The sequence below is a fragment of the Idiotropiscis lumnitzeri genome, chromosome 12 (assembly GCF_059441095.1).
Source record: "Idiotropiscis lumnitzeri isolate Australia: NSW breed Sydney's pygmy pipehorse chromosome 12, RoL_Ilum_1.0, whole genome shotgun sequence".
NCBI classification, from domain to species: domain Eukaryota; kingdom Metazoa; phylum Chordata; class Actinopteri; order Syngnathiformes; family Syngnathidae; genus Idiotropiscis; species Idiotropiscis lumnitzeri.
In genome coordinates, this window is record NC_142402.1 from 19,374,501 (window position 1) to 19,392,100 (window position 17,600).

The window sequence follows — 17,600 nt, forward strand, 5'->3', positions numbered from 1 at the left end:
GAAATCCATATTGCATTGCAATGTTTTATGACTGCAAAATCGGAACAAAATGGTGCAAACTGCCTTCTGAAACCTCCATGTCCTCACCTGTCCACGTTCCGCCATCCTGTACTGTCCTGTTCCAACAATGATGTCATCAACTGTACTTCAGAGCCAATTAGCAACGACAATAATCCCCAAAAGAAGCTTTGGCTGCTTTGCTGACTGGCCAAAGCAGAAAATGAATCGGCGACAAGCCACAGCAGACGACTTGCGCAGCTCAGCCGGCGAGGCTTATCGTTTTACTGCGTTGACCGCCACGAGCACTCCGTTGCAGCCGCTTCCTGTGCCCGCAGTAATGGCCTTCTCAGGATACACGACTTTGCGGTCGATCGCGAAGGCCACGTTGCCAGATGACAAGATAATATCGGTAACAATTTTGTTTAACTCATTTACTGCCATTGACGGCTAAAGTCGTCAAAGATATTTTTTTTCTTTACTTGCCTGGTAGTGAATGAGTTTAATGACACCACGTTTCTGAATCAGCTACTGGCTTTGCAGGAGTTGAAATGTGACACATACTTTCCCTGGCTCCCTATTGGCCAAAGCCGGAGAACCAAACGAAGGATGGACGTCACACTATTTGGCAAAACAAAAATTCAGACATGCCAGACTTTCACCGTGATGGCATCCCAGACGCCAAATCAACCGATCATTGAGTATGTCACAAGACAACTCATAATTGGCTGCGACAAAAATCCAAAATCAGGCTCCATTTGTTTGACCTTTAATTGGTCACATGAGCGTCTTTCTGTCCATCCCGCTTGTCACGTCAGTTCATCCAACAGCACTTTTATGAGTCATCGCTACCAATGTTTGCACAGATACGTTTCCTTATCTTGAGCCACAGGCCTTCTCTCTCGGGCCCGAGAGATAAAATGAGAAAACAGAAAAATAGCAGTCGTCCTCCCGTGTCTCGCCTTGCGCAACAGTGGCGCGCGTACAAAGCGAGCAGCTTTGAACACTGACGCTTTTCAGGGGTTGGGCAACGAGACCAATATGAGCTCGGTGAATCATTGCGGCTTGTCTTTTGTTTTTATCGGCAAACTAATATTTGCCTTGTAAAATGCAACAAAGTCAATCATTAGCTGGAACGAAACAACAAGCACAGATTGTCCCGGAGGTGCGCAAAAAAACAAACGCAAAACGTACGTGACGAAGTGAACGTATCTTAAACAATATGAAGCGAGGCAAAACTCAACTAAATCGAATAATCCAAAGTGAATACATTTCGTTTGTATTCTGTTGCCCAGCGGCGAGTAAAGATAGACTCCTCTTTAAAGCCAAAGTGATTTCTGTAAACGCTCGCCTGCACCAGAGCGAGCTCAGTCATGTGCAACGCCGCTGATGAGGTTTGGCTCGTTGTGAGTGACATGCCAGTGCGGCATTGTCGGCACGGAGCGTTTTCCTGATCCGCAGCCGGCCGGCCCTCGCTGCTAGACTGGACGTCCTACAGACGGAGGAGCTTTTGTGCCAGCCAGCGAGGGAAAGAAAGAAAGTGCTCGGTCAGTGCGAGGAGGAGGGGAGCTTTAGCGCATAACTGTACGCCACTTTAAGCCACTGATCTTATTAAGTATGAACACTGGGTTCTCCCGCAATCTTAATTCGTTTTTGTATTGAGACATTTTGGATTGGGCTGCGCAACTAATCGAAATTCGATTGCGATTACAGGCGACGATTCCAAAATTGGCATAATCGTAAAAAACGATTACCGTATTTTCCGGACTATAGGCCGCTACTTTTTCCCCTCGATTTTGAACCATGCGGCTAATACAACGATATGGCTTTACTGCGGATTTTTCTTTCACCACTAGGGGCGCTCTATAGTTCAGAAAATACGCTAAATAAATCTCGTTTTTTTTTCTTTTTTTCTCTTGATTCTCTTCTGTTTTAATTAGTTGTTGCCGTGTTAAAAGGCAGTGTTTTAACAATCATTTCACATTTGACTTCAAAATGTGCACTTAAAGACTTTCATTGTTTCATTATATATATGTTACAAAATTTCAATCGCAATTTATAAGTGTATCGCAAGGAAATGACCAACTATGTTTGTTTAGACAAGGACACCATACTTGAATTTATACATTTGCACCTTTATTTTTTGTTTGATCCAAAATGAACTCACATAATTCCACCGCTTCAACAAATTTGATTTGTTGTAATATTTATTTTGGGTTTAAAAAAATAAATGATCGTTTGGATAATCATGACTTTAATTTTTACCTAAATAATCTTGATAATTGATTTATTTATTTATTTTTTTAAATAATCGAGCAGCCCTAATTTGGCACTATTCTATGCTTACAACTTTGTGGGTTTGATTTGGGCGAAGGTAGTGTTGAACTCATTTTTTTTTTTTTTTTTTTTACACTTTTACAACAGTTGCTAGGCTTGTACAGTTGCTAAAATCTAGCCACTGGCAGCTCATTGACATAATTCATCGGAATGTGACTTATTCTGACCTTCGTTTGATTATCCAAAACGGGTGACTCGTTCAGAATCGGGACACAAATAAACCCGAGGCACTGTCGATGCCGAGGAGTAATGAAAGGGAGCTACTGACGATTAATAAAGTCATCGTTATTGATTGAGGACGCGAGCGACACTGCCAAAACGCCGCAGGTCACCGCCTTTTTAATTCATCGGCTTGAAAGTGTCAGCCATTAAAAAGTGAAGTAAAACACTCAGCTTGGGGGAGTGTTTCCTTTTGAGTGTATTTGCCTGTTCTGACCTTGACCCCCTTCCTCCCACACACACGCACACACACACACACACACGTTTAATCAGCACAAAAACAAGCCATCAGCTCTGCGGGAGTCAGCAATAGAAAACAGCGAACTGAAAAAAAAAAAAAAAAAAACTTGGACTAGAAATAGAAATAGAAATAGAAATCCCTTTATTGTCATTGTACTCAAGTGTGCAACGAGATTAGAGGGCTCCCCTCTCCAGTGCAATACAACAATAATACAGACAAATATATAAATTAGATAAATAGAGAAGACAGTGCAATGGAATTCAGTACTGAATAGGGCATATAGAAACACATCACAATGCTGTTTTGCGAGGTTAGGGTGGTCTCGTGTGTGTGTGAGAGTTCAGTATGGAGATGGCTCTCGGAAAGAAACTGTTTCTCAGTCTACTTGCCCAATGTAAACTCGAACCTGAATTCCTCCATTTTTTTTTTTTTTTTTTTTTTTTTTTTACAATAACCAAACAAAGGTTGCCCACGTTGACGTGGTCAATCACTGGACTTCACTCTGAAAATATGTGCGATAGCTTGAGGTTATGCGACACGCTCACAAACAGGGAAGTGTTTCTTTTTTTCTTTTTTCCACAGCCAGACAGACGGAAGGTGAAGTAGAGTCATAGCAGAAGAAGCTTTGCTGAGCATGCACAGGCCAAAAGGTTGCACGGAAGGGAACTTTAACCCTCCTCGATAGGGAGAAATATGCACCTTTACCTTTTTATCATGATGACCTAAGACAGATTGTAAAGGGGGGTGAGGTGGGAGGGGGGGTGGGGTTCAAGGACGTGGCAAATTGTATCACACAGAATTCAAACACACTAGTTCTGGGTGAAAAACAGGGCCTAATTCCAGACATTTGTTAATTTATACACAGTACCATAAAATAAAAATGTATGCCACCTCTATTTTGAAAGGGCAAAAATATAAAAACAAAGTACTATTTATCTTTTTCTTTCTGCTGATCTGAAAAATTATCCGATCCGTGACTCAAAATCCGGGTTCCGATCCGATCCGCGCCTTATGTCATCTGTTGTGCAACGCGAACTTCAGCCCTCCAAATTGGAATAGAAACACATTTTGCTCTCAAGTGGAGTTGGGAAGGCGCCACACAATGCGAACATGTTTGAACAGGTGTCGCAGATCGCGCGTAGTTTAATTATCCAAGTGAAAACGAGTACATCGAGACATCTGTCCGCACTCATCCACCAAACAAAGAAAGCTACTGGCGTGTGCGCAAACAGAAATGAAGCCTCATCGGTGTGAGAGATGAATTTGTGTGAACAGAAACTTTTCGGCACCAAGCTGCCGGACTAACCTTGACAACGTGAAAATAACACGCAAATATATAATCAGGAGACCCACGGAACATGGGCGTTTTTTTTTTCGGCATGGACCTTGCCCTTTACCCACGAAATGGAATGACTCACTATTTAGCAATCAATCTTTTTTTTTTAGCAGCCAACACTTTACAGCAGCAAAAAAATCTCTTCTTAAAAGCAACCTTGCAAAGTGTGTCTATATAAAAAAAAAAAATTAAAAAAAACAGTCCGTCATGACACATTGTCTGCATTTTCCACATCCTTGTGCCTCACACTCACGCAACGGTATGAGTGCGTGTGACGCGCACAAGCATTTGGACGCGCAAAACAGTCAAGGAGGAAAATCGCTGCCGGCGGCCGCGTGACAACACAGACAGCGAGTGAACATTCTAAACAAGTGTCTTTTGCTAAATTAATGAAGTGTTTATCACGCACAGGCCCACGAGCGCACTCTTTGAGAAGGAAATGGATCATCATCCGCTCGGAGGCAGTTTGATTACATTTGCACCACGTCAAAACCATTGAATTATTATACAAAATGTTTATTTTATTCATTGCGTCTCATCCAACCAAGAAAATGTGGAACAATATGATGATTGAAATTGGAATTTTAGCAGGTGAATGTCAACTTTGACCACAATTTAAATTTTGGTAATAGTGTGAGTTTGAATTCATACGTGATGATAAATAAAGTTGTATTTTAGAAAGTTGTATTGTATGTTAAATCGAAGTTTTGTGGAGAATGTTCGCTAAAAATAACATTATTTTACTGAAACGATTTAACTAATGTAATGGGTAAAACGTAATATTGCAAGAATTAAATTGTAATCTTTAAAAGTGTCGCACAAGAATAAAGTGTTTTTTTTTTTCCTGAGAAAAAATTACGGGAATAAAATTTGAATTTTAACAAACAAAATTGCAACTCAGATTTTCTTATTCTTGTAATATTGCAATAAAAGGTTCCATGCATGTAATATTGTTTCTTGAGAATAAAATTAAAATTTTAATAAGTGAAAGACAAAGTTTGAGTTTTCTGGAAAAAAAAAAATCTTCCCAAAAAAAAAAAAAAAAAAAAAAAAAAAAGGAACTTTTGAGTGAGTTTCCTTCCATCAACGACTTCTTTTTTCTAACGTCACAAGAAACAAGAGGAGCTCTGAGCACAACCTGCACACTCCGCTGACTGAATGACTGCTTCGGCTAGCACGCATTGGCGAGTCAGGGTAAAAAGAAACTCAAGCTTGCATCAATTCTAAAATACAAGTCTGCCGTGTCCATGCAGCCAACATCGTGCTAATCAGCGTCGTAGAAATATGCAGCATGACATTTAATTTCATCACCTTAACATATGCAAAATGAGTGCAAATCACAGGTGAGGAACCTTGTCAGCTGGGTGAAGCCTTCACAAACCCAATGACACAATTCAGGCTTCTTTTCCTTTTATTTTCAGTCTCCCTGCGTGGCAGCTAGCGTCAGTAGCTGTACAAGTGTCACGTCGCATCATCCATGTTTGAACCCGTTCACGCCTCGGGACGGCAGGCCAGTCTGGCGCAAAGTCTGTGTGCACATTGTTTGCTGCCGCTCTTTTTTTTTTTTTTTTTTTTTTTTTTAATCTACTTCGGGGGTGGGCAAACTTTTTGATTGGTGGGTCACAATGAGTTCTAAAATTTGACAGAGGGGCCGGACCAGGAGCAGATAGATGGAGTGTTTTGGTAACCTCACCTCATTGGAGAAAAAAAAAAAAACTTTTAATTTTAAATGAAAGGGAACAAAAGCATGACAACAAAATATATGTCTTTGACACACCACAATATTTAGAAAATAAAACATTAATAAGGGTATTCATTTTTTTTTTTTTTCAAGTTTAGCGGGCCGGATTAAAACGATTAATGGGCCGCATGTGGCCCCCGGGCCGTAGTTTGCACACACCTGACCGCATGCTTTTTTTTTTTTTTTTTGATATCCAATTTTGTGGCTGTGGCAGATAGATAAATAAATATTTTTTTAAAAAAAAGAGGTTTCAAGCTGTTTATTGCCAGACTCAGTTGAAGTTTACGGTCAAACTGAACAAAACAACGAGAATTACGTAGTGTATATATTTGAACAGAAAAAGTGCAGCAGAACATATAGACAGACAATATAACAGTACTCACAGTCACATATTCTTTATCCTACGCAACGAACGCAATCTCCTTTTGCTTTTAGGCAGAATACACCCCAGAGATTTGTGCTATTATGGATCTCACTTAGGTTAGGTCGAGATCTGACCACGTGGGAGTTGAGTTTTGTGGTTTTTGGCAACTCTGACGCGAGGCTAAACTCAGATTTTTCCCATTTTAATTTATTTAGTACACTGCACATGGCGCAAATTTGATCTCGGGCAAATCATTTAAAGCGCGTTGCACACATCGAGATGGGCTCGAACAAAAATGGCTCATTTCCTGTTTCTTTCCAGGCAAGGTTTCCTAAGACTTTTCAGTCTCTTTATTTTTTTTTTTCCCCCAACTTTGAGGTGGATCTTGTTGAACAATTTTTTGGGGGGGAGCATGTTCAAGGCCCTCCGAAAGCGCCACTTGCTCAGGCCTTAAATACTCACCGACTGTTTCGGATGACGTAAAAAAGGATCAAGTGCAGCATTACGCATGACGACTTAACCGCACGTGGATTGATGATCAAGTAAGCAAGGAGATTAGTGTTACATCTCCACCGCGCACAAACAAATGCGGGGAGAGGCCACACAAATCCAGCAACAAAAAGAAGGTCATGTATTTTGTCCTCAGCTTAAACCTCATGTGAACGGGACACTTTTTTTTATTTTTTATTCCTTTTTGTGTCGTTTATGGCCACTGTCCATGTTAGTTTTAAGCAAATGCTTAAAACAGAACGCCTGGAGGTCAGACAGGATTGATTCTCCCTGCTAATGTGTTATTGAATGACCGTCCCTTAGACTCAGAGTGCTCGCGGAGTTTTGTCAATACAGATTGGCTCGAGGGTAAATATCAAGTGGCGCACAAAAACACATCAGAAATACAGGTAGGCCCACATGGAAAACAAAACAAAAGCCCGGCCCAAAAAAAAAAAACTTCAACACACATGTGCAGGTGTCGCCACAATGCAAGTGAGGGGTAATTCCAACCATAAGTTCGCTTCTCGCCATAAACTAGAGCATGCACAGCAAAAAAAATAAATAAAATTAAAATAAATAATATCTGACCCTGCACTAAACAGCAGTCAAACAGGAGCAATCCGTCAAAAAGTGAGCCTATTTAAAAAAGTAACTTGGGAATCATTTATGTGATGCGTTCAAAATTTAGACACAGAGCAGAAAGTGGAGAAAAAATTTTTTTTTTTTAAATGCTATCCACAATTTTATAAAGACAAATGTTTTTACTTGTTCAATTGTAAATAGTAAATTTGCATTTACAGTTTAAAAAAATATCGGCAGCAAACGTGATTTTTTTGAATGTGCTGTGGATTGCTTAAAATTGGATGGTGGGCCACAAATGGCCCCCCGGCCATAGTTTGGACACCCCATTATTATACCCTTTTTATAGCTTTAACAGCTTTCAAAGTCGTGACAAGACCGAAACATTTAATTTGATCGCTTACAAATGGCGAACATTTCACCGATCCAAAACCAAAGAAAACCTCAAGAGAAGTACTTACGGAGGACGTAGAGTGACAGTGTGATGCCAGACAAGCAAAAGCCTTCAAAGAATCGCAGTGTGCTGAACATGGGAACGTTGACGGAAAAGGCCACAGTGAGGCCGAACACCAGCATGAACAGGACAGATATGATCAGCACCGGGTGGCGGCCGAACCTACGCCATCAGATACAGTATGCAGAATTTTTACAGCATGATCTTTCATGGAAAAATATCAAGGTGGTTTTGGGGACGACTTACCAGTCGGCGAGAATTCCGAACACCAGGTATCCGAAGATGGATCCCACCAAGAGTGAGAATTTTGCAATGTGGACTTTCCATGCCGAGTTGCACACCAGACTCCACTGAAGGGATAATAAACACAGCTGTTAGAATTTGATGTCAAGTTCAAAATAATCAGCTTGCGATATTCAGGCTTGTCATTCAATTGGAACATTTATGGTGGCGCGTTCCTTTTGATAGACTTGATATGACTCTGCTATGCCATGAAGGAGGGCGGAGGACTTGAGGAGGATTGCTGTGACAAAAGTGAGGGGATGTCTGCCTTGTGTATCTTACGCTACGTTTACTTTTTTTTTTTTTTTAATTAAACATTCCAAACTACAAATATACCGTTGATTACAGTATATTATTTTATTATATTATTTTTAATCCAGTCCAGTTGTCACTTTTCAGTGTCAAAAATGGACCATGTCCAGGCAAATCTGAAAATATAGCCGAGCTAGCATAGCAGCTAGCGCAAGAATATTTACAGTCTTTTAAAACGGCGTTAAGCGCTACTTTAACTTTACAGTCTTTTAAAACTTATTTTGCCAGTTCGGAAATGTCATACAATTCCAAAACAGGCGACATGTGGCGTCAGCTTAGCTAGCATCAAGTAGTAGTTGTTAGCACATGCTGCTAGCTAGCCACTGGCATGCTAGTTACTATAATAAGAACTACAGACGTTCAGGACCACTTTTTTTCAGACCGATACCAAAATGCGTACGGATACCACTAGTACTTTGGATACGTTAAGTTTCATTTAATATGCCAAAAAAGTGTGACAATGTTTCACTGATGTGTCAAACTGCCACAGCAGAGCGCTAACTACTGCACTTCATGTCGTATTTTGATTGCCTTAAGTTTTGGTGGTTTTTATTGGCGACAATACAGGACCCATTCTCCGTCTTGTTGAAATAAAATCAACATTCTATATCATGATACGCAATTAAGTGCATGTTTTCTCATTTTTAGGATGTCGTTTTGATGGGGTCGGCACGCTTTAACCTGACATGTACTCTATAGCAATGACCCGCTTTGAATGGAACGCTCCAGGATTACGCAGAATCACCTAGTCATCACATGACCCGGAATGCCACTCATTCACACTTTCGGTATCGATGTCAGTCATGGGAAAAAAAAAGAAAAAAAAAAGTCGCAGGGTCACAAAACAAGTTCTTGTTGTGCAATCGCTTCACAGCTGAGAGCCGGCATGAAAGCAAAAGGAAAATAAAGTCGACTGAAAGGAATCAGAGGGTGTTTGAGCTGTTTTTGCGTAGCGAGACGGCCGGAGTTGCGACACACAAGTTGCCAAAAATATATAGCAGAACAGTTGGCGGAGGTTCTGCTTCACATGTCATTAGCGCGATTTTCTGTTGAAGCATTCGTCAATACACATATATTATTAACAACGTCTCTCACTGACCGAGCTCGTGAAATCTTTGATGGGAACTACATGACTGTGAATAGCGCTAGCAAAAAATTCTGAATGCATTCTTGGACAAAATAGTTTCTGCGTTTTTTTTTTGATTACCGTATTTTCCAGACGATAAGCCGCTACTTTTTTTCCAAGATTTTGAACCTTGCGGCTAGTACAACGGTGCGGCTTTTCTGTGGATTTTTCTTTCACCACTAGGGGCGCTCTATAGTTCAGAAAATACACTAAATAAATCTTTTATTTAAAAATAAATAAATAAATAATTCTCTTGGGTCTGTTCTGTTTTAATTAGTAAAGTTGTCACCAAATTATTTGGACAAACATTATGACAATAAAAACAGATTATTAAAAGTTTAATTTCAGAGCTGTTTATCTCGCCGTTCTCCATGTTTTTTGTGATAATAACCAAAATGTTTTTCATCGGCAGGGACGTCACTGCACTCTCAAAAACAGTGCTGCCAGCATTCCATGTTTTCTTTTGGCATTCAAACGAACAAGAACGAAAACAAGGTGGCCTAATCATTTTTTTTTTTTTATGACTGGATGACAAGAGTTTCATTCCAGCGCCGGAACCCGAATTCGTTCCCATCAAAATCCATCGCGGTGTAACACTATCCTACACAAACGCAAACAATTCAACACCCTCGATATCAAACAATCAAATGATAAGCAATCAGTGCTGCAGTAGATTTGAGTTCCGTCGTGTGTCACAAGATCAAGCCAGAGGCTTTGTTTGTTGACACACGAGGTGCGTTCGAGATTCAACCTTTAAGGTGCTACGACGTGACTATGGATGTAGTCTCGGCAAAAAAAAAATCCAAACAATCACGTTGAGTCCGAGGGCCATCACGCGCATTCTCGCCGTGTTCCGTCGCTCCTTAGAGAGTAATGAATAGAAGGCAGTGTGCAGAGTTGGACGAGACACGTATCTAAACCTATTAGCCGGCAGAAATGTGAAGCGTGAAGAGAAAAAATCCGTCAAAATCCTCCAAGCGTCTGCTGACTTCTCTTAAATGACTACGAGCGCAGTGGAACAATGGTTATGTCAGACGCATAACGTGGATTCACGCTGCTCAATTGAAGAAATGTTTTTGAATTTGGGGACTAACAGAACGTTGTTGTGACGTGCATGATTTGGCGAATAAAGGACAGCGGAATCCTGAACGTCAAATGCCGGAATTTGGATCAAATATATTCCAGAAAGTTCGCCGGAGTTCAACGAAGACCTCAGCTCAATGTGCATGCAATTTGATTTTTGTTAAGAATGTAAAAAAAATATTTTTTATTTTAATATATATATATATATATATTAAAATTACAAATATTTCATGTTATTTTATGACGATAATTAGTACTGTTTCGTGTGAAAAAAAAACACAAAATTAAATATAAAGAAATAAAAAAAAATTACAGTTTGCACTGTATTAATCCAGTGTTGTTTGCCTTTAAGGGGTGTGGCCTAATTATTGACAACGGGAGCTGCAGTCGCTGGTAAGTCAGCGTGTGAGCGTCCGCGAGTGAGTTGTGGACCACAGCAGCTCCTTACGAGTGTTCTCCTTCTTGTCTTATTTTAATTAACAGCCGGAAGTGTGACAGTGGCTCACCTTGCCCAAAAGTGACGACATCATTTACACTAACTTAATTCCTTTTTCCATTTCTCTCCAGCAACGGCACAACCGAAGCTCACTCGCAAAATATTGTCTCGTAAGACCAAGTCACAACGAAAGAGCACATCAATGCTCAGGCAGCGCTTGACAATTGGAGCCGCTCTTTTGTGAACCTGCTGAACTTTCAAGTCGTGGGAGGATGTTTCAAAGGTGTGGAGAGGGGGAGGGGGAGGAACTCTAATAAAAGAGTCGCACAGGCTAAATCAAATAAATAAAATACATAACGCACGATATGTGAACAGCAGATCTGAACACAAAGAAAAGGAACGCGTTGATAAAAAGAATGACAAGAAGACAACAGTTTGAGGAGACGGTTAGAAAGAAACGCGTGGAGAAAAGATAGCGAGAGCAAGCGAGAGGCTGCTGCATAGTTACTGCCTAGCAACAATGATAATCAGACCCTTCCAAGTTTTACCTCACCCATGGGTGGAAAATGCTGTGAAGTGGTGGGCGTACAGAGAGGGGCTTAAAGACACTATCAAGTCAAAAAGGAAAGCCAGTGAGAGAGAGAAATGAGAATCCGTGCTTCACTTTTCTTTAATTCTACCGCGGCAGTGAGGGAAAAAAAACTCTGGCCGGTCACCGGTCACTTCTTTAGGTACACCCGAAAAATCCATCCAACTAACTATTGTCGTGACCACTTTTTAGTCAATTAACTCATTCACTGCCATTGACGGATATAGACGTCAGAATGTGCAATCGTTTCACCTGGGCTGGTTTAATTGGAACGGTAAAGGCCGATCTGGTTTGAGCAGAGTTAATCACATGACCTCAGAGCGGCGTGATAGCGTGTGCAAATAATGAATTCAACAAAGAAGACGGGCATGGCATGTTCTTTTCTTCTCGGCATGTCAATGATGTTTGTAACAAGAAGAAGGCAAGCTTTGTTGGAGAAAAACGGCGCCTTTTGTCTCCTCGTTCCATTCCTGCTGTGACAAGGAAGTGACAGTTCTCTCTCAACCAATCAGCAAACTCCAGTGTGTTAAGCTCTACCCCATGCAAAAAAAAATGGACATTGGATTTTCTGAACGACCCAACACATATTTGAAAAACCAAAATGTATATCAATGTATTAAAAAAAATAATGATATATTCTTGCAGATTTGGCAAACGATAATTATAGTACAGTTATAAAAGATATCAATATTAGTGCTGTGAAGTGATTAATTTTTTTAACTAATTAATCACAAAAATCTTTTTTTTTTTTTACATCAGAAATACATTTTTAAATAAATAAATAAATGAAAAAAAATCAAATAATCGATTAGAGCCATTGTCTGTCTCAAAATATTTACGGAAATTAATAATTTATTATTTTGGAAAACAATGACAATGAACGAGTCACTGGATCACTTCCAAAAAAAAAGGTCGGTGAGTGTTACATTAATACCTCGCGTGTGAAATTGCGTAATTGTTGTCGCTTTGTTTAATCAATAAGCAATACCAAATAATTAACGATAATATTTAGTAAAAACATAACACTTTAATGCAAAAATAAAATGTTCTCCCATTATGCTAGTCATTGAAAAACAATTTTTTTTCCCTAGCCGTGTACCCTGAAATGTTGCAATCATGAGGCCATGTCAAATGTGCCGTGCGATATGGCGTCCCACCCTGAGCGCCGAACTTAAGCAACGCATGATGTAATCCTACCCCGCCTCTCCAAATGTTCTCAGCATTTATCAGAAACAAAAGCTGTTACGCCGGGTCTTCATCTAAAGTTTTATCTGCGGCCCCGTTGACACCGCCGGGTGCACCCTGAGTGGCTGGTAGGCGGAGGGGGCGGGGGTCATCTCCTTTTTACAGCTGAGTGTGTTTCAAAGTGTCCTACACTGATCAGGAGGGGGGGGGGGAGTGAGGGGGGGGGGGGGCTGGGGGGAGCAGCTGGCTAAACAGAATCAAATGGACACGGTGCAAAGAGGGCCTCCTCACGTCATGGGTGTTCATCCTACAGTATCATCTTTCACATCTGAGGCCCCGGCCGCTTTTTACGTAACGCTCTGCCTTATCACACCCACCCACACCGGAGTCGGACCTGCGATGCTCATGTTTTAGACTCCAAGTGTGAGCCGAGAAGGGTCGGTTACACACCAGGGTAATGATACATTCTCATTTCGGAGGCTCAGTCCAATTAAGATGGACCCTGAGGACGGCTTTGACTCAATTAGAGCGGGTCTCCGCGTGCACCACTTTAGATACTTTGCCACCTCTTGTAAATGCGACTCAAAGCGCGGACTTGAACGGAGCGAGTCATGAAACGTGGCAAGGAGTACACCCGCCAAGGGAATAAAATGTAAGCATTTCGAATTATTGTCAAAAAAAAAAATAATAATAATAATTAAAATCAACACAACATGGTCAAGGTTAGGTCTCATATCTAGGGATGAACCAAATTATTTTTGGGTGATGTCCGATATAAGATGGCAGAGGTTCAAAGGTCATATAGCTCCATGCAGCAGTTCACAAAACTCGGTATCAGCCAGTAGGGATGGGTGAATATGGAAAAATTCATATTGAAATCACAATAAATAAAATGATTACTCATCGAAACTCAGCTCCTTACGTATATCTTGTCACTATCACAGCCTCACGACGAGCCATCTCGACATATTGAACGTCGCGCTCTTGAACTTTATTCGATTTCTCAAATACAAACTGGCCTTGTGAAGAGCATGCGAAATGTAAGCCTCTTGCAGTTTCATTCCGCTACATCTCAAACCTTTCCTGCGCTATGTTGTCATTTGCTGATCTATGTTTACCGGGCTAACCTTGCTCCTCTGGGATCGTATTCATGCCATATAATATGAAAATGCGTGGATGTTCCTCAATGTGATGAAAGAACAAGAAACAATTTAAATAGAAGCAAATTAAAAGAAGAATATACTTAAGTAAGAGGGAAGAAAAAAATTAAAAATAAATGAAAGCAGCTCCCGCAGTTTATAATTAGCAAGTCAATCGGATTTTACATTGACGTTAGCGTTAGCGCTAGCGACGTTTTCCAAACGGATCGCATAACGTCACCCGCTTGCTGCACAAGCAATACGTTGCATTCAGGGTACTTTCACAACATGGACAATTTCCAAACGCACCACGCCGTTCTGCACATTCATCGTTTTTCTTCAATCAGAATGTTTTTAAAATCGCGAGAAGCCAAAATGGAAATCTTCACATTACATTACGATGAATTGACCTGCACACTGAAAAGCGTCAGTCGTGAGTAGACTTTTTCAAATTGATAAAAGAACTGACTGGCACAAGAAAATCTGAATATACAAAAATTCCCAAATTATATTCAGAGACTATCAGTGAGTAAAAAAAAAAAATTTTAAAAACCCTTAATTCTGGTTGAATGATCACATTTCAGCACGTCAATGCCTAGTACAGCGTGGCCTCATGTTATTCACACAAGATCATAAGGTTCAAGTCACATGGTGCGTGCGTGCGTGCGTTAGGCCAGTGTTGACACTTGCCTTACTTCCACAGTATCACGGATAGCTGAACTCAATTGTGACCACGCAGTCCAAACACAAGCACAAATGCAGAGTCATCAGTTCCTGCTGCTGTGCCACATCCTATTTTATCTACCGGCACTTGGAGACGGGAACATGTGGCAATGCACACAAGGTGGAGCACAAGTGGGAGAGGCTCCTCACTTTAGGGCGGCATGAGCAATGGCATTCATCACAAGATCTTTCAAAAACAGCTCAGAGGCAATGACTGGCATGGACCATCTTTTTTTTCCATGTAGGAATTCAATGACTTTGCTCAGTGAATTCTGCCTAGCAACAAAAGGCCATTCAAAAATGTGTTATAAGAACAAACAGGAAGTCATGCAAATACAGTATCTCACAAAACAAAGACAAAAAAAAAATACAAATTCATCTCACAATTAGGTTTGGGTAATTTGAGGGCCCGATTCGATTCTCGATTCACTAGGTTTGATTTTCGATTCAATCAAGGATTTCACGCAGTGCGAATCTTACTTTCGTAAGGCTTTCTCAGAAGAAGCAATGCTGCTGAGTCAGAATTTCTTGTCATAACTAGTAAAAATATTAATACTAACAGTTACATGAATCATGAACGTTTTATTTCTCATGACCTGATCAAAACAATAAATAATCTGCCTCCATCCTCGTTGCCGCTGATTTCACTGGTTCCGCCATTTTGTTTTGAGACGCAACTTTCGAGTCGTTCCAAGATATCGTGACATCACGTAAATTTATCGGGGAAAAGACGTTATTAAAAGTATCGATGTTTAGTTTTGTGAATCGAAAAAAGGAAAATCAATTCCAATCGATATTTTGGGGTTGTCGGAATCTTCAAAAGCCCGGTGGACAAAACGGCCATTTTGTTTTTTCCCCCCAATGGGAACACCTGAGCGTGATCTCCAAATTCTGTCTAGCAATAAAAATGTGGCATGACCAGAGTAGTGTAGTACAACGCATAGAAAGCGCACATTCAGCACCAGGTTGACGCTCACACTCATTTGATCTCTCCCCACCATGACCTTGTCACAAGGTTGACTTGCATGGTTGAGGCGCTTACTGACCAGTCAGGCTTGTCGTGGCATCAACATGACATTCTCGGTGATTATGCAAAGACAACACAAATACAGAAGACGCAGAGGTGTCACTTCCTTGACACCAACTGAGGAAACTTTTTGTGCCTTACAAGTCATTCACCACAGTAAAAACATGTTTGCAACTGTTACCAGATAGGCCACAAAAAGGGGGGGGCTCATATTTATCATATCAAAATGGGCAAAAAGGTAGACAAAAAAAATTATAAATTGTACGTTTTGAGTAAATCAATCATTCTGACCACAAGATTTGATCAACGACTGCTCACTTTGGTCCTGCGTCACTGGTGTTTGCTTTATTTAAATCAGACATTATTGGAGATAAGCAGATGGGCTGTTGGCACCGCAGCGGACACAAGCCCAGGGTACCCCAACCACCATTCATTCGGAGACGCTTCAAAGCTTGGCTTCACATCAGACTGCGTGCGCGCCGATAAGCCGGCAAAACTCAACCGGCATTAATTTGCACAATCTGGATAAGTTCCTCTTGTCTGCCGGCAGCTGTGAGCTAATCAAATTGCACTTTCATCTCCATTGATTCTCCTTGTAGGGCGCGTGTCGAAGATTTGATTACGGTATCCGATCATGGTCATTTTACACACAAATTTTTTTAAATTGTTGTGCAGATAAGCGGAAATTACAGCGATGCTCGTTTATACGATCAACAATCTGACAAGAATGTGACGTGTAGGAATATGCGGTTTAGTCACAGGGCAGCTCGTGGGCAGAGGTGATGATGGTGTGTGTGGGTGTGTGTGTGTAGGGGGGGGGGGTGTTTGGTCAGGGGTTGCATTATTCCAGAGCGTGCGTACTAAAGACCTTTGCCCCAAATCAAACGACTCCTGTCTATTATGTCTTTTTGGTGAGCCGCCACCACCAGCAAATTCCACCAAGCCTGTCAGGAAGGTGACGGCAAGGGTCACGATAATAAAAATGGGACTGTTGTCAAAGAGGGCTAAAATAGAGGATGCTTTGGGGGACACTCATAGGGAGCGAAACATGGAAATGAAGCAGGTGTTCAGGCACAGAAACCCTATGGGGGGAACCCCCCCTCCCTCTTGTGCAGAATGAAAGAATGAATGAATGAACAGCTTACCTTCGTGACAACGTTCTGCACAAGGCCGGTGTGCAGCTCAAAGGTCCAAGCGTTGCACAGGCACTGCGTGTCTCCCGTGTCGTTGTTGACGCCAGCAGCCCGCCCGCTCGCGTTCTGGGGGCCCCCCGACGCCCAGGAGCGGGCCCACGTCACGTTTCCCCCGGCTGGGGTCGTGGTGGCCGCCGTGGTGGTGCTGCTGGAAGCGGTGGTGTTCGCCAAGGGCTGGATGCATGTGTTGTTGGGCTGGGCGAGGAGGAAATTGTCCGAGTGCTGGCTGAATCCGATGAAGAGCGCCGGGATCCATGTGAGCAGGATCAGCTGTTTCTGGTACTTCCCGAAACCGCCGAGGAAAGGCAAGACCGCGCCGTCGATGCGCGTCAGCGGACCCGGTGACGACGACGTGCTCTCGGGGGACACGAAGCCGTTCTCCGGTTGATGGTCGTCGGTGTCGGCCATCGCGCTTCCGCCGGTAGATGCCTCCTCGGTTTGTGTTCGGGAAGGAGGGGTTGCAGTGCGCGCCCCCCTCCAACACCACCACTACGAACACCACCACCTCCTCCTCCTCCTCCCCCTCCTCCTTGCCCGTCGCCTCCACCTCCCCCGCCTCCCCCCCACCCTATCGACTCCACAATGCGTCAATGCGCTCAGCTCCGACGGGGGAGCCACACCAAGTGGACTCTTCTGTTGTCGGGAAACACTTCTTCCTTTGCCGCCAGTGTGTATTTACGACACAGAGGCTGCGGTCCACCAACTATATGACGACCCTCCCCCGCGTCGGACGGTCCATTGTGTC

General features: G+C 42.0%; 1 protein-coding gene across 1 annotated transcript in view; it reads right to left on the reverse strand.

The window, feature by feature from the left end:
- The window catches only part of LOC148326388 (solute carrier family 22 member 23-like), a 30,907-nt gene extending 13,599 nt beyond the window's left edge, over nucleotides 1-17,308 (reverse strand). Inside the window, exons 1-3 of the mRNA XM_088311162.1 lie at nucleotides 16,808-17,308; nucleotides 8,007-8,110; nucleotides 7,768-7,922 (exon numbers count right to left, since the gene is read on the reverse strand). Coding sequence (XP_088167288.1) covers nucleotides 7,768-7,922; nucleotides 8,007-8,110; nucleotides 16,808-17,263 — 715 coding nt within the window. The 5' untranslated portion in view covers nucleotides 17,264-17,308. The remainder of the gene's footprint in view (nucleotides 1-7,767; nucleotides 7,923-8,006; nucleotides 8,111-16,807) is intronic.
- Between the last annotated feature and the right edge of the window lie 292 nt (nucleotides 17,309-17,600).